General features: G+C 37.1%; 1 protein-coding gene across 2 annotated transcripts in view; it reads left to right on the forward strand.

Annotated features, from left to right (window-relative positions):
* POLK (DNA polymerase kappa) overlaps positions 1-24,205 on the forward strand; it is a 75,089-nt gene that overhangs the window by 29,306 nt on the left and 21,578 nt on the right. For both annotated transcript variants that reach the window (XM_068535525.1, XM_068535524.1), the window contains exons 3-5: positions 4,781-4,900; positions 13,645-13,797; positions 23,230-23,361. In XM_068535525.1, the coding sequence (XP_068391626.1) occupies positions 4,781-4,900; positions 13,645-13,797; positions 23,230-23,361 (405 nt within the window). The remainder of the gene's footprint in view (positions 1-4,780; positions 4,901-13,644; positions 13,798-23,229; positions 23,362-24,205) is intronic.

The raw sequence follows: 24,205 nt of genomic DNA on the forward strand, positions 1-24,205 counted from the left end.
CTAGATAATATTAAGGAATTATTGTTAATTTTATTAGTTATGAAATGTTATTATGATTACATATTATTATGGAAAATGGCCTTATTTTTAAAGATGCATGCTAAAATACTCTATAGAATAGCTAAATGTCATTATATCTGTAATTTACTTTAAAACAGTTCACTTAAAAAAATCATTGAAGAAAATTAAGCAAAATGTTAACAGTTGTTAAATCTCAGTGATAGTTTTATATATTGTTTATTATAGCAATCTCTATATTTTTCTGTTTGAGACTTCTTTGAAATTTTCATCATAACAATTTTTTAAAAGATGAAGAGTAAAACCTTTGATCCTAGTTTTCAAGTTAAGAAATAGAATATTTAAGTTATCTTAGATGTCCCTATCAGATCTTCCCTCTTTCTTCTCCGTGTCTCAGTACCATTTACTAAATAGTCCATCCTTTCCTATTGATCTGCAGTGCTTCCTACTGTTCTAATAGATTATTTGTTTGTTGTTGCACTATACAACATGATCTTAAATACAATACTTTAAAGTCCTGATATCTGTTGGAACAAGTTCTCTTTTTTGGCCTTTGTTCTTTTACAAGAGTATCTTAGGTATTCTTGAATCTTTGCTCTTCCATATAAATTTTGTATGGTATTGATATGTATCAATCATAGAATAGATACTTATGTATTTTATATATTAATATATTTGTATATTTTATATAATATATATTCCTCTAGTAGGGAGGAGGGGTGAGTTTATCTGAAATATCTTTCTTAAATTGAAATTTTCTAATTCTTGCCACTCCATAGCAATTTACTGTTTAAAAACTTTTATCAGAAAATTTTAAACATACCCAAAATTAGAATAGTAAAGTGAATCCCAGGTAATCATCACCCAGCATCAACAGTTATCAACATTTTTACAAATATTGTTTCATCTTTCTCACTTACCTCTCCCTACTGAATTTTGGAGGTGGAAAGAAGAGTATTTTAAAACAAATCCCAATAAATTGGACAAATTTCTCCACATTCACAATTTTCCAAAACTGACTTAAGAAGATACAGAAAATCTAAATAGACCTATAAAAAGGAAAGAAATTAAATTAGTAATTAAAAATCTCCCCCCCCCCCCGCAAAGAAAAAAAAGAGATCAGGTCAAGATGGCTTCACTGGTGAATTTTTTTTTTTTTTTAATTTTATACAGCAGGTTCTTATTAGTCATCCATTTTATACACATCAGTGTATACCTGTCAATCCCAATCGCCTAATTCATCACACCACCACCACCACCACCCCGCCGCTTTCCCCACTTGGTGTCCATATGTTTGTTCTCTACATCTGTGTCTCAATTTCTGCCCTGCAAACCAGTTCATCTGTACCATTTTTCTAGGTTCCACATATATGCGTTAATATACGATATTTGTTTTTCTCTTTCTGACTTACCTCACTCTGTACGACAGTCTCTAGATCCATCCACGTCTCAACAAATGACCCAATTTCATTCCTTTCTATGGCTGAGTAATATTCCATTGTATATATGTACCACACCTTCTTTATCCATTCGTCTGTCAATGGGCATTTAGGTTGCTTCCATGACCTGGCTATTGTAAATAGTGCTGCAGTGAACATTGGAGTTCATGTGTCTTTTTGAATTATGGTTTTCTCTGGGTATTCACTGGTGAATTTTATTTGACATTTAAAGGAGAAATAATACCAATACTCCACAAGTTCTTCCAAAAAATAAAGAAGGATGGAACACTTCCCAACTCTTTCTATGAGGCCTGTATCCCCTTGATACTAAAGTCAGACAAGCAGAAGATTATAGATCTTTATAAATGTAGAAGTCCTCAACAAAATATTAGCAAACTGGATCCAACAATATATTAAGATTATGTGGCATGACCAAATGGGATTTATCCTAAGAATGCAAGATTGGTTTAGCATCCAAAAATCAATTAATGTACTATACCATGTTAATACAATTAAGGACAAAAAACACATGGTCATGTCAATAGATGCAGAAAAATCATACCTGACAAAATCCTATACCCATTCATGCTAAAAACTCTTAATAAACTTGAAATAGAAGGGAACTTCTGCAACCTAAAAAGGACATCTATAAAAACCTATACACCCCAATAAAAATTAAAAAACAAAAAATCAAAAAAGAAACCCCTATAGTTGTCATTATACTTTATGGTGAAAGACTAAACACTTTTGCCCTAAAATCAGGAGCAAGGCAAGAATGTCCAATCTCACCTGTTCTTTTCAACCTAGTTCTGAACATTTTAGCCAGTGCTGTCAGGCAATTAAAAGAAATAAAAAGCATCAAGATTGGAAACGAAGAAGTAAAACTATCTGTTCACAGATGACATGATCTAATATATAGAAAGTCTTAAGGAATTTCAGGAGTGCAACAATTGTACCCTGAAAATTATAAAAACTTGGTGAGGGAAGATAATGACCTAAAAAATGGAGACATATGGCTATTCAAGGATGAGAAGATTCCATACGGTTAAGAAGGCAATTCTCCCCAAATTGATCTGTAGATTCAGTGTACTTCCCTCATCAAAATTCCAGTGGCTTTTTTTTTTTTCTGCAGAAATTGACAAACAGATTTTAAAATTTATATGGAAATAAGAAACACCTAAAATAGTCAAAACAATTGTAAAAAGGAACAAGCATGGGGGTCTGACTTTCCTATTTCAAAACTTACTATAAAGCTACAGTTATCAAGACAATGTGCTACTGCCATGAGGCTAGACATATAGAACAATGGAGCAGAATTAAGAGTCTAGAAATAAATGTTTATAGTTTATTGATATTTGTACCAAGGCAAAAGGATAGTCTGTTCAGCACATGATACTGGGACAACTGGATATCCACATGCAAAAAAGATGAACTTATTAGACCCTTAACTCACACCATACACTGAAAATTAACTCAAAATTGACTTAAATGTGAGACCTAAAGCAATAAACCTTTTAGAAGATAGGAGAAAATCTTTGAGATGTTTGGTTAGGCAAACATTTCTTGGATACAACACCGAAAGCACAGTCAGTAAAAGAAAAAGTTGACAGATAGGGCCTCATCAAATTTCAAAATGTTTGTACTTCAGAAGATACCATTAAAAAATACAAAGATAAGCAACACACTAGGGTAAAATATTTGCAAAATAAGAAGGCAACCCAATCAAAAAATGTGCAAAAGATATAAATAGACATTTCACTAAGGAAGATATAAGAATGGCTCATAAGCACATGAGAAGATGTTCAACATTAGTCATTAGGAAAAGGCAAATTAAAACCACAATGAGATGCCATTCATAGTATTATAGCCTAGAATGGCTGTAATAAAGAAGACAGACAGGACTTCCCTGGTGGCACAGTGGTTAAGAGTCCGCCTGCCAATGTAGGGAACACAGGTTCCATCCCTGGTCTGGGAAGATCCCACATGCCATGGAGCAACTAAGCCCGTGCGCCACAACTACTGAGCCTGCGCCCTAGAGCCCGTGAGCCACAACTACTGAGACCACGTGCCGCAACTACTGAAGCCCGCACTCCGCAACAAGAGAAGCCACCGCAATGAGAAGCCTGCACACCACAACAAAGAGTAGCTCCTGCTCGCTGCGACTAGAGAAAGCCCGCGCACAGCAACGAAGACCCAACGCAGCCAAAAATAAATAAATTTATTTATTTAAAAAAAAATAAGATAGACAGTAACAGATGTTGCAAGGATATAGAGAAATTGGTACCCTCATACATTGCTGGTAGGTTTGTAAAATGGTTCTGCCACTTTGGAAAACAGTCTGGCAGTTCCTCAGAAGGTTTAGCGTGGAGTTACCATATAACACAGAGATTCCGCTCCTAGGTACATATCCAAGGAAGATGAAAACATGTGTCCACACAAAATGTGTACACAATTGTTCATTGCAGCGTTTTTCGTAATAGCCAGAAAGTGAAAATAATTAAATGTCCATCAACCTTATAAATAGATAGTATGTTCAGTGATGGAATGACAGATGATTTTCTAAAAGTTATTTTCTACATTTTATTTAATGGCTAACATTAAATTTGTTAAAGTACTGTTTACCTAAAACAAATAGACTGCCAGTTATTTCTCCACTAAAAAAATGGGTTTATTCAAGATCAGCAGAAAATTGCAGTTCAAGGTCTGCAACCATGGCAAGCCAAATGCAAGTCCCCAGCAAAACTGGAGAGGAAAACTCTTTCCAATAAGGGAAAAGGAAGTTGGCAAGGGTATAGTAAACAGAGTCAATGACTTTTCATTGGCTGAGTTCTTGCCAGAAAAGAAGAGGAGTCCTCTTTGTCTTGCTTTCTACTATCATCAAAGGGCATGAGAGCTCCCCCTTCTGATCTCTGACTCTATTTAATTGAGGTTTCTGTTAGTTAATTTTTTACAATAATTTTTAAGTGAAAGTGAAGGAGATAACTGATAACCCAGCTGACTAAGGCCTTGGATATGCCCGGAGAATCCCACCTAGGACACATTGTTATTTTCTGAGTGCAGATCTGTACTCATCTCTAGAGTTTGTACTGTGCTACATACTGCCTCACAAGAATCCTATGATTTAGGTAACTATAAATTCATTTTACAGATAAGGAAACCTGACACATAATAAGATTAATTTTAGGGTAACCCAGCTAGTGAGTAATGGAGGTAAGTTTTGAATTCAGTCATTTTGTTTCTAGAGTCTGTGCTCTTAGCCATCAGGTTCACAGTGATGCTTCCTTCAAACATTCTTCTTATACTTATTTTGTTTTCCTATGTAGGGGTCCAGATTTTATGGAAACGAGCTCAAGAAAGAAAAGCAAGTCAACCAACGAATTGAAAATATGATGCAACAAAAAGCTCAAATTACCAGCCAGCAGCTAAGGAAAGCACAATTACAGGTATTAATTCAATTGCTAAGTAAAGTGGAAGCTGGTAGAATAATAATTGATAGTTAAAATGCATCATGGTCAAGTCATAACTGAAAACAAGGTGAAATGTAAATGTTCATTACATTGTAAAGCATAAAATTTAACAAATGTGCATACAACTTTGTTAAATACTGCTCTACCCTTTTACATAAAGACCCACACCTAGACATTGTCACCTGCATTATACAGAAGAGTAAATGGAGCCTTAGTTAGGTTAAGTGACTTGCCCAGCTTCATATGACAGGTAGTTGGCAGAGCTAGGATTTAATCCAAAGCTTTTGTTCTTTTTATTATGTATGTACATTGCAGCTAGAAAAGCCCACAAGATAAATGTGGCATGTTTTCTGCAAAACTAATTTTGCAAAAAAGATTCGGGGAACATGTTAACTAATTAAATTTCAAAGTACTTTAAAACATAATTGTGTTACAGTAAAATGAAAAGTCATGTAAATGGTAGAGTGCCAAATGTATGTGAACTTTTAAGATAAACACAAGACTTCTAAAAATTTGGGGCCTCTGGCTTCTTCAGCATCTTTGGGGAGTAAATAAATACTCAGTTTCCTGTGGTATTAAAAGTTATTTCAGTAGAAGAGTTTGAGAAGAGCCAAGTTGCAAGGCATCATGTGGTAGACTGAGAACTCAAAGCAGTAACATTGAAGTTCACTTTTAAAGACAGTTTTACCCTCTGGGACTTCCCTGGTGACGCAGTGGTTAAGAATCTGCCTGCCAATGCAGGGTACGTGGGTTCGAGCCCTGGTCCGGGAAGATCCCACATGCTGCAGAGCAACAAAGCCCATGTGCCACAACTACTGAGCCTGAGCTCTAGAGCTCGCGAGCCATAACTACTGAGCCCATGTGCCACAACTACTGAAGGCCATACACCTAGAGCCTGTGCTCTGCAACAAGAGAAGCCACCGCAGTGAGAAGCCCGCGCATCACAACAAAGAGTAGCCCCCACTCGCTGCAACTAGAGAAAGCCCACTCACAGCAACGAAGACCCAACACAGCCAAAAATTAATTAAAAAAAAAAAGTTTTACCCTCTATCAAAATCTGATTGTTTTACAAAGCACTTTAAGCTATAACATAACAATAAAATTATAATATTAATCTACTGTGCTACAAAATTCTTTTCATGATAGAGTTCAAAGATTATAAATTTTGTTTTCTTTATCAAACTACAGTGTGTCATTTTCTTTTTTGATATATGCTTTCCTAGAGCACAAGCTAGTTTTGGGGTTTTTTAAAAATTTTATTTATTTTTGGCTGCGTTGGGTCTTCGTTGTTGTGCGCTGGCCCCCTCTAGTTGCGGCGAGCAGGGGCCACTCCTTGTTGCGGTACGCGGGCTTCTCATTGCAGTGGCTTCTCTTGTTGCGGAGCACAGGCTCCAGGCGCGCGGGCTTCAGTAGTTGTGGCTCAAGGGCTCTAGAGCACAGGCTCAGTAGCTGTGGCACATGGGCTTAGTTGCTCCATGGCATGTGGTATCTTTCTGGACCAGGGCTCGAACCCGTGTCCCCTGCATTGGCAGGCGGATTCTTAACCACTGTGCCACCATGGAAGCCCCAAGCTAGTTTTTTATCTTCTGTGCTATCATGACTAAAGATGATTTGTCAGTCAAATCATCAGTTTTAATGCTTCAAAGCAGTCCAATGTATGGAGGTGCATAATTTATTTACCTCATCCCACCTTGGTTCCAGTTTTTTGCTTTATGTACAACATTGGGATGATCATTTGTATTCATGTATCTTTGTACTCTCCTGTTCTGTTATTTTCACCAAAGATGGTACCATTTTACATTTTCAACATAAAAGTGCTATCTTACTCACATACTTGTTTAAAATTAGATTTTATCAATTTTATCAGTCTTTTAGTTTTTGCTGATACAGTGTCCAAAATATTATTTCATGGTTGTTTTAATTTGCCTTCCTTTGATTATGACAGAGAAAGAATGTCTTTTCACATGTGAATTAGCCATCAATATTTCCTTCTTGTGGGAATATCCTCCTTTATTCTGTTTGTTAGGATATAGGCCAAGTAGCTAGCACAAGAGACTCAAAAAAATAATGGTTCAAGTAAGTTTATTTCTTTCCCACATAATAGGTATGTAGTCCCAGCTGATCTGGTGGTTCTGATCACCATAGTAATTTAGAGACCCAGGTTCTACATTGTCTTGTTCCATCATCCCCTAGTGTTATCCTTACCTGGATTGACAGAAATGGATTACCTTCAATCCATATTCCAGCCTCTGGGAAGGAAGAAAGAACAAGGAAAATATCATGGAAGGAAAGTAATTTACTATTAAACAAGTGAAAAAGAATTTGCGCACGTTACTTTAGCTCACATTTAAGTTTCACAGCCACACCTAAGTGCAAGAGAAGCTGTAAAATATATTCTCTAGCTGGGTGGCCATGTGTCAGCTAAAAATCTATTACTATGGAAGGAAGAGAGAGTAGATTTCAGGGTACAACTAGCAGTCTAAAGCAATACTCTTTGCCCACATTTCTAGAGGAGTTTGTATCTTTTTCTCCTCATTTATAGATCTTATCATACATGAAAAATTTTTTTCTCTGCCACTTGTAAAGATTTTTCTAATATGTTGTTTGTCTTTTAATTTTGCAGGGATTTTTTTCCCCTATACATTTTTAAATGTTTATGTAATCAAATCCAGCAGTGTTAAAATTTTTTTTCTTGGCTTTAGTATTGTGCATAGAAAGTTATTCCTCACAACCAAGCCTGTATGTTCTTTTGGTATTTTTATAGTTTTTTTATATTCAAATCTTTAGTCCATTTGGAATTTGTTTTGATGTAAAGTATGAAGTATATTTTTCTTAAATAATATTATATTTTCCCTAAATGGTATTATTTTTCCTAAATGGTGATCCGCTTGTCCCAACATCATTTATTTAATCATAAGTCCTTTCTCCACTGAATTGAAATGAGGCACTTCCATATACTAAATTTTCATTGTGCTTGGATTTGTTTCTGGACTCTCTCTCTCTTTTTTTTTTTTTAAATAAATTTATTTATTTATTTTTGGCTGTGTCGGGTCTTCGTTGCTGCGCGTGGTCTTTCTCTAGCTGTGGCGAGCATGGGCTACTCTTAGTTGCAGTGCGTGGGCCTCTCATTGCGGTGGCTTCTCTTGTTGCGGAGCACAGGCTCTAGGCACGTGGGCTTCAGTAGCTGTGGCACGTGGGCTCAGTAGTTGTGGCTCGTGGGCTCTAGAGGGCAGGCTCAGTAGTTGTGGCGCATGGGCTTAGTTGCTCTGTGGCATGTGGCATCTTCCTGGACCAGGGCTGGAACCCATGTCCCCTGCATTGGCAGGCAGATTCTTAACCACTGCGCCACCAGGGAAGTCCCTGGACTCTCTTTTAATCAATTGAATCTTTCCCCATATCAGTACCATGCAGTTTTATTTATTGAATGATAAGAATATAGTTTAATATTCCCCCTCACTACTCTTTAGAAAAAAAATTTTTTTTCTCATGCATTGTTTCTTTCACATAAGTTTAAGCATTATTTCATCAAGTTAAAAAGAAATTCTATTCTCTCTGCAGTAACATTGTTTTTAAGTTGATATTAATCCTTAGGCAGTTTACTTTCTCTTTTTGGTAAGTTTTATTGATTTATAGTCTACAAATACCTTTAATAAAGTTTTAAAGATGTAATACATAGGAGTGGTACAATATAACAACTTCTTGCTGTTTATAATACTTTTAAAGCTCATATCCTTAAATATGCTAATAATCTGAGGAAACGGAAAATACCGTACATTGTGTAGCAGTACTTCAGGTTTTGCTACGGTTTTAGTTGATATTCCATGGGAGGCTCTGCGGCATCTTTTGCAAGGGAAATGGCAGGAAATGTGTTTTATGTTGATTGTAAAATTGTTTCGGTTTTTGAGCTTCCTTTAAAAGAAGTTGTATAAGTGGGAGGGTATTGAGGAAATCCTAAGGAGTCTAGGAGGTCTGAAAGAACAGAGAGGTTTTCATGGGAAATGTGTTTCTATTTTAGAGTCGTGAAATTTCCAAGGAGTAGATTTTATTATGTGTGATAAGATAAGAAAGCTCTGTAGGCATAAACTCCCTTGATGTTTCTTGAGAACCTCCCTAAGTATTCCCCACCCCATCCCATCCTCATTAAACTTCTTAAAAGCACAATCATTTTTGTAGCTGTCAAAACATCTTATTATAACATGGGCTCTTGAATTGAATAGACAAACATCCATGTTATATTAAATGGCAACTACACAGCAAATCAATGCATTTTGAGCACTTTTTTTTTAGCATTTTTAAAAAATATTTATTTATTTAGTTTTGGCTGTGTTGGGTCTTCGTTTCTGTGCGAGGGCTTTCTCTAGTTGCGGCAAGCGGGGGCCACTCTTCATCGCGGTGCGCGGGCCTCTCACTATCGCGGCCTCTCTTGTTGCGGAGCACAGGCTCCAGACGCGCAGGCTCAGTAGTTGTGGCTCACGGGCCTAGTTGCTCCGCGGCATGTGGGATCTTCCCAGACCAGGGCTCGAACCCGTGTCCCCTGCATTGGCAGGCAGATTCTCAACCACTGCGCCACCAGGGAAGCCCATTTTGACCACTTTAACACTTGATTTGGAGAACCCAGATTTACTCAACAGTTTTTAGGGTAATATTAAGTCAAGAAAATGAAAAACAATATTTCTGAAGTAGTCTCCTAAATGTAATCCAAAAGGGGGATTTTTAAAACATAAATAAGACATAATATGGATATAAAATATACCACTAGAGCTTGATTTGAGCTTATTTCAGTGTTAAATACTTTAAAAATTCATTTTAGGGAAGTATCATAAAGTAATGGAAAGAGCACAGGCTTTAGAGTAACATGTTTTCCAGGTCTAATTCTAACATTTACCAGCTCTATGACTTAGGGCAAATTATGTAATCTTACTGAGCTTTAGTTTCATCTATAAAATGGGAATAATAATTATTCTCTCAATTAATTTGACCATTAGGTGAGTTAACATAAGAAGCATTTTTCATATTACATATAATATACTCAGTAAATGTCATTTCTACTTTAAAAATTATAGTTAATATCACTAAGCCCTTACCATATTCCTAGATAAGTGCATCATATGGGTATCTCTTAATTATTTCAACCTTTTGAAATTGGTTTAGTCCCTCTTTACAGATAAAGAAAGTAAGGATAAGAGGGATTAACTTACCCACTATCATGTAACTAGTAAGTGGCAGGCTTGAGACCCAAACAAAAACCCACTGTGACACACACTGGCTCTGAACTGTAGCAAGAGGGACTAGGTACATATTAGAGACTCAGATCAGAACTTGGAAGTCATTTGGAAGGAAGAATGGAAGAAAGGAAAACATGAATGAGAATTTCAGTAGAAGAAACTGGAAAAAAGCAGTGGTGCTGTGCATTTGGTAGATGTAGAAGAAAAGAGTTCAGATAAGGGTGACTAATGAGAGACAGTAAAGCAAAGTGGCATGTGTGAGTCATTCAGTGGCGGGGTTCCCTTTTGGCACCTGTACACTTGTTTTAAGCACAGAAAAGACAATAGATTGCTGAGGAAACTGTCATAGCATTAATGTATGAGTCTAAGGAGAACTTTTTCCCATTTGGTTTGTTTTCTATTTATTATCTTCTTCCTTTTCAGCGTTTCTGGGTTAAGGTATTTCAGATGCTGCTCTCTTATTCTCAGTTGACTCAAATCTAAGGCACATTTTCTGGATTGATATAGAGTTGTTTCTAATCAACCCTTGTTTTTATTAGTCTCCATGAATTGTTTACATCTTTTTTTATGTCAGGATGCTATTCTCTAGTTTGAAATTGAAGTACTGGAAGAAATAGTTATTTTAAATCTGGATGATAAATTGCAGTCATGTTAAAAAGTTCCATTTATTAGGTGTGGTGTCTCACTGCATGAGATCAGCCTTCTCCAAACTTTTTCTACAAATACTACTTTCTCTTTTTTAATCAGAAATATATATATTATATATACGGAATAAATATATATAAAAGAATAAAATTTATACTGATATGTATAAATAGGTGTACAAGTCTCTCCTCCCTTTCTCTTTTATGAGGGAAGAATTTATGTTTGTTTGCTTGTTTACATAGTTACCATTATTTATTTTCATTGTGAGAGCCTTTAAAATTTACATTCTAGTAACTTTCACATATCAGTACAGTATTGTTAGCTATAGTTATCATACTGTACCTTAGACCCCAAATCTTACTCATCTTTTCTTTTTAACTGAAGTGGGTCAGTTGACCTATAACACTATGTTAGTTTCAGGTGCACAATATAGTGATTAAATATTTCTGTATGTTACAAAATGATCACCAGGATCAGTCTATAGTTACCATCTGTCATCATACAAAGTTACTACAGTATTATTCACCATGCTGTATACTTCATCTTTGTGCCTCATTCATTTTGTAACTGGAAGTTTGTACCCTTTAATCTCCCTTTGAGGAAAACTTTTTAAAGCAGATAAGGTCTTTCTCCTGATGGAACTCACAATTTAGAGTCTAATATTACAGTAAGTGCCATAGTAAGAGCAGGAAAACAAGTAAGGGAACATTGAATTCTGTGGCACAGAGGACAGAGATCCAATTAAGTTACAGAGACACGTCTGAGCTGATCCTTGAAGGGTTGGTGACAGAACTAGGAAGGGCATTCTGCACAGAGGAACAGCCTGAAGAAAGCACAGAGCACGCCAGGTTATTCAGTGAGTTGCAGCCTAAACAGGAATGGATCCTCTAGAAAGTCTCACTGTGGCTACTGGAGACAAATATGAATCAGGGTGATTGTTTCTAAAAGAGGAGTTGCGGGGCTTCCCTGGTGGTGCAGTGGTTAAGAATCTGCCTGCCAATGCAGGGGACATGGGTTCGAGCCCTGGTCCAGGAAGATCCCACATGCCGCAGAGCAACTAAGCCCGTGCGCCACAACTACTGAAGCCTGCACACCTAGAGACTGTGCTCCACAACAAGAGAAGCCACCACAATGAGAAGCCCGCGCACCGCGACAAAGAGTAGCCCCTGCTCACCACAACGAGAGAAAGCCCACACGCAGCAACAAAGACCCAACGCAGCCATAAAGAAAGAAAGAAAGAAAGAAAGAAAGAAAGAAAGAAAGAAAGAAAGAAAGAAAGAAAGAAAGAAAGAAGGGAGGGAGGGAGGGAGGGAGGGAGGGAGGGAGGGAGGGAGGGAGGGAGGAAGGAAGGGAGGAAGGGAGGAAGGGAGTTGCGGTTTCAACTTGTAGCCAGTAGGCCAGGCGTCACTATAATGTTAAGAAGGAAGGCCTTGAAAAAAAAAATTCTGCAGAATGAAAACAAGGTTGAAGTCCAACGAGGGGAAAAAGCTAAATTATGCCTCTGAAACTCTCCACCTTTTAGGAAACCTACTCTGGGGATCTCCACATGATGGAAATTGCTTTCATTCCAGAGCTCACCTCATTTGCTTATTTCTTTCTGGCTGCTTTTCCCTTAATTTTTTACTGCTTTGTTATGCAGTTCTCCAGTGATCCTTTTAGTAATAGATTGCATTTATTGAACTTGTACCATGTGCCAAGACACTCTTCCATGCTCTTTATGTACTCTGTTTCATTCAATAGCTTTCTTTTCTCTTCTCTTCATGATTTTACTTAATGCTCTTACTGACTTCCTTATATGTTACTAGATCAAAATGGTCACACAGCCTCCCCCAGCTGCAGGGGAAGCTAGAAAACTGTGTATTTAGCTTTTTCAGCCTGTATAGTAGAGGCCACAAAAAAGGAACACTTGAGAATGGGTATGTCTGCTACATAAACCCTTTTCTTACTGCCCTACTTTGGTTATTTCTTTCATTTCTCTTTCTTCTTTCTTATCACTCCAACTCTTTTTCTGTAAAGAAACAAAATTTCCTTAAAGATTCTTCACTGTTATATTTGATATATTTATATATGTTGAAATTTCATGAAAGGATAAATTACAGATTAAATTTTCAATTTTGATTCAAATCGGCTAACAGTTATCAAATTTTAGCCTTATAAAAGCAATTCTGCAGAGGAAATGTTTACAGTACGCCTTAGGACAATCAATTGTACAGTAGTATTCAGCATAAACATCATCTGCCAAAGAAGTATAATCTTTTATTGTACATTTCCTTTGTTAATATTTTAAGACGTTAATATTATGAGTCAGGTGGGAGCTGTTGTTTATTTTACCTAAACTGAAGCCTTTAGTTACAGTAAGTTGTTTTCCAAATTTATAAAGCAGTAGAATCATTTGATATATAAACAGTTGGAATGCTTTATTCATTTAGTAAATATTTATTAAGTACCTGTTATGTACTTGTGGGTATTGAAAAATGAAAGAGTTAGTAGGGAATGATGTTTGAGAACAGACTGCCTATGTTCATGAAAATAAAAGCCTTAATAAACAATAATCAAATATACATAGATAGGTGTGGGGATGGGTGGGTGAGTGTGTGGCGAGATGGATGGATGGACAGACAGAGACAAATTGACACCTACTAAAAGTAAGATTAGTGTTGGGAATTCCCTGGCAGTCCAGCGGTTAGCACTTGGTTCTTTCACTGCCATGGGGCCAGGTTCGATCCCTGGTTGGGGAACTAAGATCCCACAAGTCACTTGGCCAAAAAAAAAAAAAAAAAGATTAATGTTATGATTAGTGGTATTTCAATATTGTGTTGTCTAAAGTATGTTAACTTTTTAAAAATTAAGGTCGACAGATTTGCAATGGAATTGGAACACAGCCGGGATCTGAACAATACCATAGTACACATTGACATGGATGCTTTCTATGCAGCTGTAGAAATGAGAGACAATCCAGAACTGAAGGATAAACCCATTGCTGTAGGATCAGTGAGTATGTTGGTAAGTAGATAAAGATCAAAGACAAATAGGAAGTTCATGACATATTCATATTCAAGTAATCCTTACTGGTTCACGAAGAGGAAAGACTATTGAGTTCTACCAGTTCTATCAGAGTATTTCTATGTGTTCAATTACTGAATCTTTTCAACATGACTTGATGTACAAATTTTTATTTCCATTTGACAGATAAGAAAACAAACTCAGGTGTTTAATAATGTCCCCAAAGTTACAAACCTGGTAAATGGCAGAGTGGCATTGTATCTTTCTGTTGCAAATTATATTTTTCTTAAGTAACTGTTCTAGTTAAAGAGAATTGAAAAAGAAAGAAAAGGAAATGTTATTCTGAAGCAGAGGTTTGCAAACAATGGCCTACAGGCCAAATCCAGCCTGCTGCCTTATTTTGAAAATAAAATTTTATTGAACACAACATTGTAAATCAACTGTACTCCAATAAAAATTTAAAAAGTTTTATTGGAATACTGTCACACCCATTCATTTATTATTGTTTCATTAAAAGAGCAGAGTTTAGTAATTGCAACAGAGGCCATATGATCTGCAAAGCCTAAAGTATTTGAACGTTTACAGAAAAAGTTTGCCAACACCAGTTTTGGAGTAACATGTTTCATTAATGTAAGTACTGTAATTAAGTGGTTTTTTCCATGACTTGAAACCTTTGCATTTCTGTGACTATGTTGCTTTTCCTTATTGCCACCCTCACCACAGAAGGTAAAGGTGACCAGGATAGCTGTGTGTAGCTAAAAATGTGTTGGGAATTAGAAACAGCAACTGGAGTATATGGGTTTTGGTATTAAAAAAAAATACAAAAGACATAAGGAAGCTTCTTTCCTGTTCTACTCCTTTCAGTGCCTTAGGTAACTATTAACCTGATTCCCGAGTTATTTTATTATAAAACTGTAATCTGTTTGTTCATTATCTCTGCTCCCACAAGTATGCAGGCAACTAACAATCCTGGTTCCAAAGTAGTGTTTGTAGGAAAGGATACTCTCCTCTCCTACAAATCATCAACTAATATTTGAAAAAAATATATTTAATTTGATTAAGAATGTGTATCACCATATATTTATGTGAAATTATGTATATGAACCCCTTCAGTACTTAGTGGACACCCATTTATGCTCATGATTCTGTAATTTGAGCAGAGGACAATGGGGATGGTTCATCTCTACTCCACTTGGGGTTGGCTGGGCCTGTTTAGCTGGGGCTGAAGGATCCAAAATGGCTTCACTAACGTGCTTCCAGCTATGAGCTTTCCACTCCACGTGGTGCATCATCATTTTGTAATCTAACACAAGATCTTACATAGTTGCTGGATCCCACAAAAGCAAAGGCAGAAGCTGCAGACTTTTTTTTTTTTTTTTTTTATATAGCAGGTTCTCATTAGTTATCTATTTTATACATATTAGTGTATATATGTCAATCCCAATCTCCCAGTTCATCCCACCACCCATCCCCACTTTCCCCCCTTTGTGTCCATACGTTTGTTCTCTACATCTCTGTCTCTATTTCTGCCTTGCAGACCGGTTCATCTGTACCATTTTTCTAGATTCCACATGTATGCGTTAATATACGATATTTGTTTTTCTCTTTCTGACTTACTTCACTCTGTATGACAGTCTCTAAGTCCATCCACGTCTCTACAAATGACCCAATTTCGTTCCTTTTTATGGCTGAGTAATATTCCATTGTATATATGTGCCACATCTTCTTTATCCATTTGTCTGTTGATGGGCATTTAGGTTGCTTCCATGACCTGGCTATTTTAAATAGTGCTGCAGTGAACATTGGGGTGTATGTATCTTTCTGAATTATGGTTTTTGCTGGGTTTTTATTATGTTTTTTTAGTTTTTTAAGTAACCTCCATACTGTTCTCCATAGTGGCTGTATCAGTTTACATTCCCACCAACAGTGCAAGAGGGTTCCCTTTTTTCCACACCCTCTCCAGCATTTGTTCTTTGTAGATTTTCTGATAATGCCCATTCTGACCGTGTGAGGTGCTACCTCATTGTAGTTTTGATTTGCATTTCTCTAATAATTAGTGATGTTGAGCAGCCTTTCATGTGCCTCTTGGCCATCTGTATGTCTTCTGTGGAGAAACGTCTCTGTAGGTCTTCTGACCATTTTTGGATTGGCTTGTTTGTTTTTTTAATATTGAGTTGCATGAGCTGGTTATATATTTTGGAGATTAATCCTTTCTCCGTTGATTTGTTTGCAAATATTTTCTCCCATTCTTTTTTTTTTTTTTTTAATTATTTATTTATTTTTGGGCTGCATTGGGTCTTTGTTGCTGCGCGCGGGCTTTCTCTAGTTGAGGCGAGCGGGAGCTACTCTTTGTTGCGGTGTGCAGGCTTCTCGTTGCGGTGGCTTCTCTTGTGGAGCACGGGCTCTAGGCGCACGGGCTTCAGTAGTTGTAGCACGCGGGCTTAGCAGTTGTGGCTCGCGGGCTCTAGAGTGCAGGCTCAGTAGTTGTGGCACACGGGCTTAGTTGCTCCGCGGCATGTGGGATCTTCCCGGACCAGGGCTTGAACCCGTGTGCCCTGCATTGGCAGGTGGATTCTTAACCACTGCGCCACCAGGGAAGCCCATTTTCTCCCATTCTGAGGGTTGTCTTTTCATCTTGTTTATAGTTTCCTTTGCTGTGCAAAAGCTTTTAAGTTTCATTAGGTCCCATTTGTTTATTTTTGTTTTTATTTCCATTACTCTAGGAGGTGGGTCAAAAAAGATCTTGCTGTGATTTGTATCAAAGAGTGTTCTTCCTATGTTTCACTCTAAGACCTTTATAGTGTCCGGTCTTACATTTACATCTTTAATCCATTTTGAGTTTATTTTTGTGTATGATGTTAGGGGTGTTCTAATTTCATTCTTCTACATGTAGCTGTCCAGTTTTCCCAGCACCACTTACTGAAGAGGCTGTCTTTTCTCCATTGTATATCCTTGCCTCCTTTGTCATAGATCAGTTGACCATAGGTGCATGGATTTATCTCTGGGCTTTTTATCCTGTTCCATTGATCTGTATTTCTGTTTTTGTGCCAGTACCGTATTTTCTTGATTACTGTAGCTTTGTAGTACAGTCTGAAGTCAGGGAATCTGATTCCTCCAGCTCCGTTTTTTTCCCTCAAGATTGCTTTGGCTATTCGGGATCTTTTGTGTCTCCATACAAATTTTAAGATTTTTGTTCTAGTTCTGTAAAAAATGCCATTGGTAATTTGATAGGGATAGCATTGAATCTATAGGTTGCTTTGGGTAGTATAGTCATTTTCACAATATTGATTCTTCTGATCCACAGACATGCTATATCTCTCCATCTGTTTGTGTCATCTTTGATTTCTTTGATCAGCGACTTATAGTTTTCTGAGTACAGGTCTTTTACCTCCTTAGGTCAGTTTATTCCTAGGTATTTTATCCTTTTTGTTGCAATGGTGAATGGGATTGTTTCCTTAATTTCTCTTTCTGATCTTTCATTGTTAGTGTATAGGAATGCAAAAGATTTCTGTGCATTAATTTTGTATCCTGCAACTTTACCAAATTCATTGATTAGCTCTAGTAGTTTTCTGGTGGCATCTTTAGGATTCTCTATGTATAGTATCATGTCATCTGCAGACAGTGACCTTTGTACTTCTTCTTTTACAATTTGTTTTCTTTCTTTCTTTTTCTTCTCTGATTGCCTTGGCTAAGACTTCAAAAACTATGTTGAATAAGAGGGGCGAGAGTGGACATCCTTGTCCTGTTCCTGATGTTAGGGGAAATGGTTTCAGTTTTTCACCACTGAGAATGATGTTTGCTGTGGTTTGTCGTATATGGCCTTTATTATGATGAGGTAGGTTCCCTCTATGCCCACTTTCTGGAGAGTTTTTATCCTAAATGGGTGTTGAATTTTGTCAAAAGCTTTTTCTGCATCTATTGAGATGATCATATGGTTTTTATTCTTCCATTTGTTAATATGGTGTTATCACATTGATTGATTTGCATATATTGAAGAATCCTTGCATCCCTGGGGTAAATCCCACTTGATCATAGTGTATGATCCTTTTAATGTGTTGTTGGATTCTGTTTCCTAGTATATTGTTGAGAATTTTTGCATCTATATTCATCAGTGATATTGGCCTGTAATTTTCCTTTTTTGTAGTATCTTTGTCTGGTTTTGGTATCAGGGTGATGGTGGCCTTGTAGAATGAGTTTGGGAGTGTTCCTTCCTCTGCACTTTTTTGAAAGAGTTTGAGAAAGATGGATGTTAGCTCTTCTCTGTGTTTGATAGAATTCACCTGTGAAGCCATCTGCTCCTGGACTTTTGTTTGTTGGAAGATTTTTCATCACAGTTTCAATTTCATTACGTGTGATTGGTCTGCTCACAGTTTCTATTTCTTCCTGATTCAGTCTTGGAAGGTTATACCTTTCTAAGAATTTGTCCATTTCTTCCAGCTTGTCCATTTTATTGGCATAGAGTTGCTTGTAGTAGTCTCTTATGATGCTTTGTATTTCTGCGGAGTCTGTTGTAACTTCTCCTCTTTCATTTCTAATTTTATTGATTTGAGTCCTCTCCCTCTTTTTCTTGATGAGTCTGGCTAATGGTTTATCAATTTTGTTTATCTTCTCAAAGAACCAGCTTTTAGTTTTATTGATTTTTGCTATTGTTTTGTTTGTTTCTATTTCATTTATTTCTGCTCTGATCTTTAAGATTTCTTTCCTTCTTCTAACTTTGGGTTTTGTTTGTTCTTTATCTAGTTGCTTTAGGTGTAAGCTTAGGTTGTTTATTTGAGATTTTTCTTGTTTCTTGAGGTAGGATTGTATTACTATAAACTTCCCTCTTAGAACTGCTTTTGCTGCATCCACTAGGTTTTGGATTGTTGTGTTTTCGTTGTCATTTGTCTCTAGGTATTTTTTGATTTCCTCTTTGATTTCTTCAGTGATCTCTTGGTTATTTAGTAACGTATTGTTTAACTTCCATGTGTTTGTGTTTTTTATGTTTTCTTCCCTGTAATTGATTTCTAATCTCATAGTGTTGTGGTTGGAAAAGATGCTTGATATGATTTCAGTTTTCTTAAATTTACCGAGGCTTGATTTGTGACCCAAGATGTGATCTATCCTGGAGAATGTTCTGCGTGCACTTGAGAAGAAAGTGTATTCTGCCACGTTCAGGTGGAATGTGGAATATCAATTAAATCTATCTGGTCTATTGTGTCATTTAAAGCTTTTGTTTCCTTATTAATTTTCTGTCTGGATGATCTGTCCATTGGTATAAGTGAGGTGTTAAAGTCCCCCACTATTATTGTGTTACTGTCAATTTCCTCTTTTATAGCTGTTAACATTTGCCTTATGTATTGAAGTGCTCTTATGTTGGGTGCATATATATGTATAATTGTTATGTCTTCTTCTTGGATTGATCCCTTGATCATTATGTAGTGTCCTTCCTTGTCTCTTATAACGTTCTTTATTTTAAAGCCTATTTTATCTGATAAGAGTATTGCTACTCCAGTTTTCATTTGATTTCCATTTGCATGGAATATCTTTTTCATCCCCTTACTTTCAGTCTGTATGTGTCCCTAGGTCTGAAGTGAGTCTGTTGTAGACAGCATATACATGTGTCTTGTTTTGGTATCCATTCAGCGAACCTGAGTTTTTGGTTGGAGCATTTAATCCATTCACATTTAAGGTAATTATTGATAAGTATGTTCCTATTACCATTTTCTAAATTGTTTTGTGTTTGTTTCTGTAGGTTCTTTTCTTCTCTTGTGTTTCCCACTTAGAGAATTTCCTTTAGCATTTGTTGTAGAGCTGGTTTGCTGGTGCTGAATTTCTTAGCTTTTGCTTGTCTGTAAAGCTTTTAATTACTCTGTCGAATCTGAATGAGATCCTTGCCAGGTAGAGTAATCTTTGTTGTAGTTTCTTCCCTTTCATCACTTTAAATATATCTTGCCACTCCCTTCTGGCTTGCAGAGTTTCTGCTGAGAAATCAGCTGTTAACCTTATGGGAGTTCCCTTGTATGTTATTTGGCATTTTTCTCTTGTTGCTTTTAATAATTTTTCTTTGTCTTTAATTATTGTCAATTTGATTACTATGTGTCTTGACATAGTTCTCCTTGGGTTTATCCTGCCTGGGACTCTGTGTGTTTCCTGGATTTGGGTGGCTATTTCATTTCCCATGTTAGGGAAGTTTTCGACTATAATCTCTTCACATATTTTCTTGGGTTCTTTCTCTCTCTCTTCTCCTTCTGGGACCCCTGTAATACAAATGTTTTTGTGTTTAATGTTGTCCCAGAGGTCTCTTAGGCTGTCTTCATTTCTTTTCATTCTTTTTTCTTTATTCTGTTCCATTGCAGTGAATTCCACCATTCTGTCTTCCAGGTCACTTATCCGTTCTTCTGCATCAGTTATTCTGCTATTGATTCCTTCTAGTGTATTTTTCATTTCAGTTATTGTATTGTTCATCTCTGTTTGTTCTTTAATTCTTCTAGGTGTTTTTTAATTCTTCTAGGTCTTTGTTAAACATTTCTTGCATCTTCTCGATCTTTCCCTCCATTCTTTTTCTGAGGTCCTGGATCATCTTCACTATCATTATTCTGAATTCGTTTTCTGAAGGTTGCCTATCTCCACTTCATTTAGTTGTTTTTCTGGGGTTTTATCTTGTTCCTTCATCTGGTACATAGCCCTCTGCCTTTTCATTTTGTCTATCTTTCTGTGAATGTGGTTTTCTTTCCACAGGCTACAGGATTGTAGTTCTCTTTGTTTCTGCTGTCTGCCCTCTGGTGGATGAGGCTATCTAAGAGGCTTGTGCAAGCTTCCTGATGGGAGGGACTGGTGGTGGGTAGAGCTGGGTGTTGCTCTGGTGGGCAGAGCTCAGTAAAACTTTAACCTGCTTGTCTGCTGATGGGTGGGGCTGAGTTCCCTCCCTGTTGGTTGTTTGGCCTGAGGCGACCCAGGACTGGAGCCTACAGGCTCTTTGGTGGGGCTAATGGCAGACTCCGGGAGGGCTCACGCCAAGGAGTACTTCCGAGAACTTCTGCTGCCAGTGTCCTTGTCCTCCTGGTGAGCCACAGCCACCCCCCACCTCTGCAGGAGACCCTCCAACACTAGCAGGTAGGTCTGGTTCAGTCTCCTATGGGGTCACTGCTCCTTCCCCCTGCGTCCTGATGCGCACAGTACTTCGTGTGTACCCTCCAAGAGTGGAGTCTCTGTTTCCCCTGGTCCTGTAGAAGTCCTGCAGTCAAATCCCGTTAGCCTTCACAGTCTGGTTCTCTAGGAATTCCTCCTCCTGTTGCCGGACCCCCCGGTTGGGAAGCCTGATGTGGGGCTCAGAAGCTTCACTCCAGTGGGTGGACTTCTGTGGTATAAGTGTTCTCCAGTCTGTGAGTCACCCACCCAGCAGTTATGGGATTTGATTTTATTGTGATTGTGCCCCTCCTACTGTCTCATTGCAGCTTCTCCTTTGTCTTTGGATGTGGGGTACCTTTTTTGGTGAGTTCCAGTGTCTTCCTGTTGGTGGTTGTTCAGCAGTTAGTTGTGATTCCGGTGCTCTTGCAAGAGGGAGTGAGCACACATCCTTTTACTCCGCCATCTTGAACCAATCTCTCCAGAAGCTGCAGACTTTTTAATGCCTAGGTTTCAGGACTCTCATAATGTCACTCCCTCACATTCTTTTGGTCAAAGCAAGTCACAACCAAGTCTCTTGGTATGAGGAACCAGAACCCACCTTTTGACAGGAGGAACTGTAAAAGGTTGTGGCTGTGATTTATAATCCCCCACAAACCTAAAAGTTAAAGGAAGTCATATCTAAAATTGTGTTTCTATCTACTGTAGATCTAGCTTTTATATCAATTCCGTTAGATTTATTTATATTTAAAGCATTGGTTTGTCCTTCAAGTGCTGTCTGCACTTTCTAGTCCAGAATATTGACCAAGGATTAGCATAGTTTTGAATACTATCAAGATTTCTTAAACACCATTTGAAAACCATTAATGGCAAATTTATATTATCATTCTGAAATAATGCTTTCATTTAGTGGATTTTGTTTGCTTTCTTTGAATTTTCACTTGAGATTCCAAAGATTCCATTTGTGATTAATTTTTTCTAAATGGTACTATGGCCTGCCACATTAACCTAGATTGTTGTCAGGTATCTTCATCAACAGGATTTAATAAGTAATGTTCTCCTTTTTACTCTCGATGCCAAAATCTTGGCTCCCTGTCCACAAATGCTGAATGAAAAATACGGAGACAGAGTTTGGAGGAAGTAGAAAAGAGTAGCTTTATTCCTTTTCCCAGGCAAAGGGGTAACACAGCAGGGTAGCACCTCAAGAGCTGTGCCCCTTCCCTGGGGAATAGGGGAAGTTTGTATAGCCTGGGGCTCGTGGTCTAGGGTAGGTGATAAGGCTCAAAGTAATGAAGGTCTTGCATTTCTTTTCTTCTGCAAATTCATGGCCAAAGCTGGCATCAGGAGGCTCAGCCACTGGGACTGGTGACAGTGATTATCAGCCTGTGACCTTCTTTCTGAAATGAAGAGTGCTACAAGGGAGTATAGGGGGAGAAGAAATGCCAGGTGCAAAGGGTAATTTGTATGGAGTCAGAGAGTAATCAGCTTTGTGAAGGACAAGTCTAGCTGCCAGTGTTTGTTAGTAGTAACAGCTAAAGAATAACCAAGATTGCTTAACTCTTTCAGGCCTGTTTATGTTGTTTTCCCAGCCTATTCATTGTTTCCTTATTTTCCTTGTTTATCAGAAAACAAAAGTCTCATTTCTATTTTTGCTGCAACACTCTCATAATTGTTTAGTACCATCTCCTAGTCAAAATGTTTTCACCAAAAAAGATATTCAAGCATTAAGAAATAAAGCTTAATTTTTAAAGTTCTTTTATGCTTTAATCACTTCATGTTTGAGACTTAATTTAACTGACCATATATTAGAACTTTGTTTTGTTTTTTTTCTAGATCAAAAATTTCCAAAATCCCAAATAGAGCAAATTCCAAATCCATACTATTGTACTATACCATTACTTTGTATACTATTACTTTTTGTAACTTCTATACTATTTATACTATATTGCTTTATAACTATTACTTGACTACTACTATATTATTACTTTAATGTAACATCACCCACTATCATCTAAACTTTTATATATACTATATTACAGGTATGCATTAAAACCAATGAAGTTTAGTTACTGGAAATGTAAGAACCTTTTTATTAGCACAGTCTTGCTTATTACCTCATGTCACATTATAAATATGATACAGCAGTGGGAGAGGGTCATGGTGTTATACCATAACAGGATAAAGTCAAAGCTTGATTTGAGACAGTGGCCTATAAAAGAAATGTCCTTGAATTGAAAATGCACATCAGTAATGTTTCTTTTGAAAGCATCGATCAATATGTCCATTTAGGTTTGAATATTTTTCCGCATGTGGTCCATTTTCTTTCAGTCTACTTCAAATTACCACGCAAGGAGATTTGGTGTTCGTGCAGCCATGCCAGGATTCATTGCAAAAAGACTCTGCCCACAACTTATTATAGTGCCCCCAAACTTTGACAAATACCGAGCTGTGAGTAGAGAGGTAAGTCTGATGTCTCACCCCTACTTATAGCCTTCTGCTGATTTCCTGTCATCTACAGAGTCAAGTCCAAATACTGTAGCACATCAGAATTTAGCGTTAACTTATCCCTTTAAGTCTCCCTTCTACCGTTTCCTCAGCTTATATGTCAAATACTGAGCTGCATATGTGTCCAGAATACACTCTTCTATTTCCCAGTTCTTTGCTTTTCCATGTGTTTTTCTGTCTGCATAGAAAACTCTTATCTCCCCAGAAAACTCTGAATTGCCTTAATTATAACCTAAATTAACTTTAGCTATTTTTCTGTTAATGTGCAATGTACATTTTCTTCTAGAATCACCTTATATTTATAATCTACAGAATTAATTCCAAGTCATTAATTCCAAGCTCTTTTCTGAATAAATTTTTATCAATGTTTTTAAACAGTAACAAAATTAACTTATTTTGATTAGCTGCTCTCCTTGCCCCATAATCTAGGGAGGTGTTTATGAGCATTTAATATCCAGAAGGCTGTAATCAAAGAAAAAGGGGAATAATCTATTGCTTTGAAAAGGTCCTCTGAAAAATAAAGATTTGATTATTCACTAAAATTGCCTAAACTGCCATGTATGAAAAACTGCCCTTTTCTCTAATTGTGGTAACAACTGGACTATCATGCCACTGTTAAAACTTCAGTCATAAATTGAAATTTTAGTATATGACATCAAACATTTTTAGACTACTGTGGCAAAATGCAGTGTGTTAAAGACTACTGTCTGAATTGAAACATTTAAAAACTCTGGCCTCCCACTTATTGCCATTTAGTCTCGTAAATTGTCTTTAGATTCACTCTTCTTATTTGTATTCC

This window comes from Eschrichtius robustus, chromosome 2, assembly GCF_028021215.1.
Source record: "Eschrichtius robustus isolate mEscRob2 chromosome 2, mEscRob2.pri, whole genome shotgun sequence".
In the NCBI taxonomy this organism is placed as follows: Eukaryota; Metazoa; Chordata; class Mammalia; order Artiodactyla; family Eschrichtiidae; genus Eschrichtius; species Eschrichtius robustus.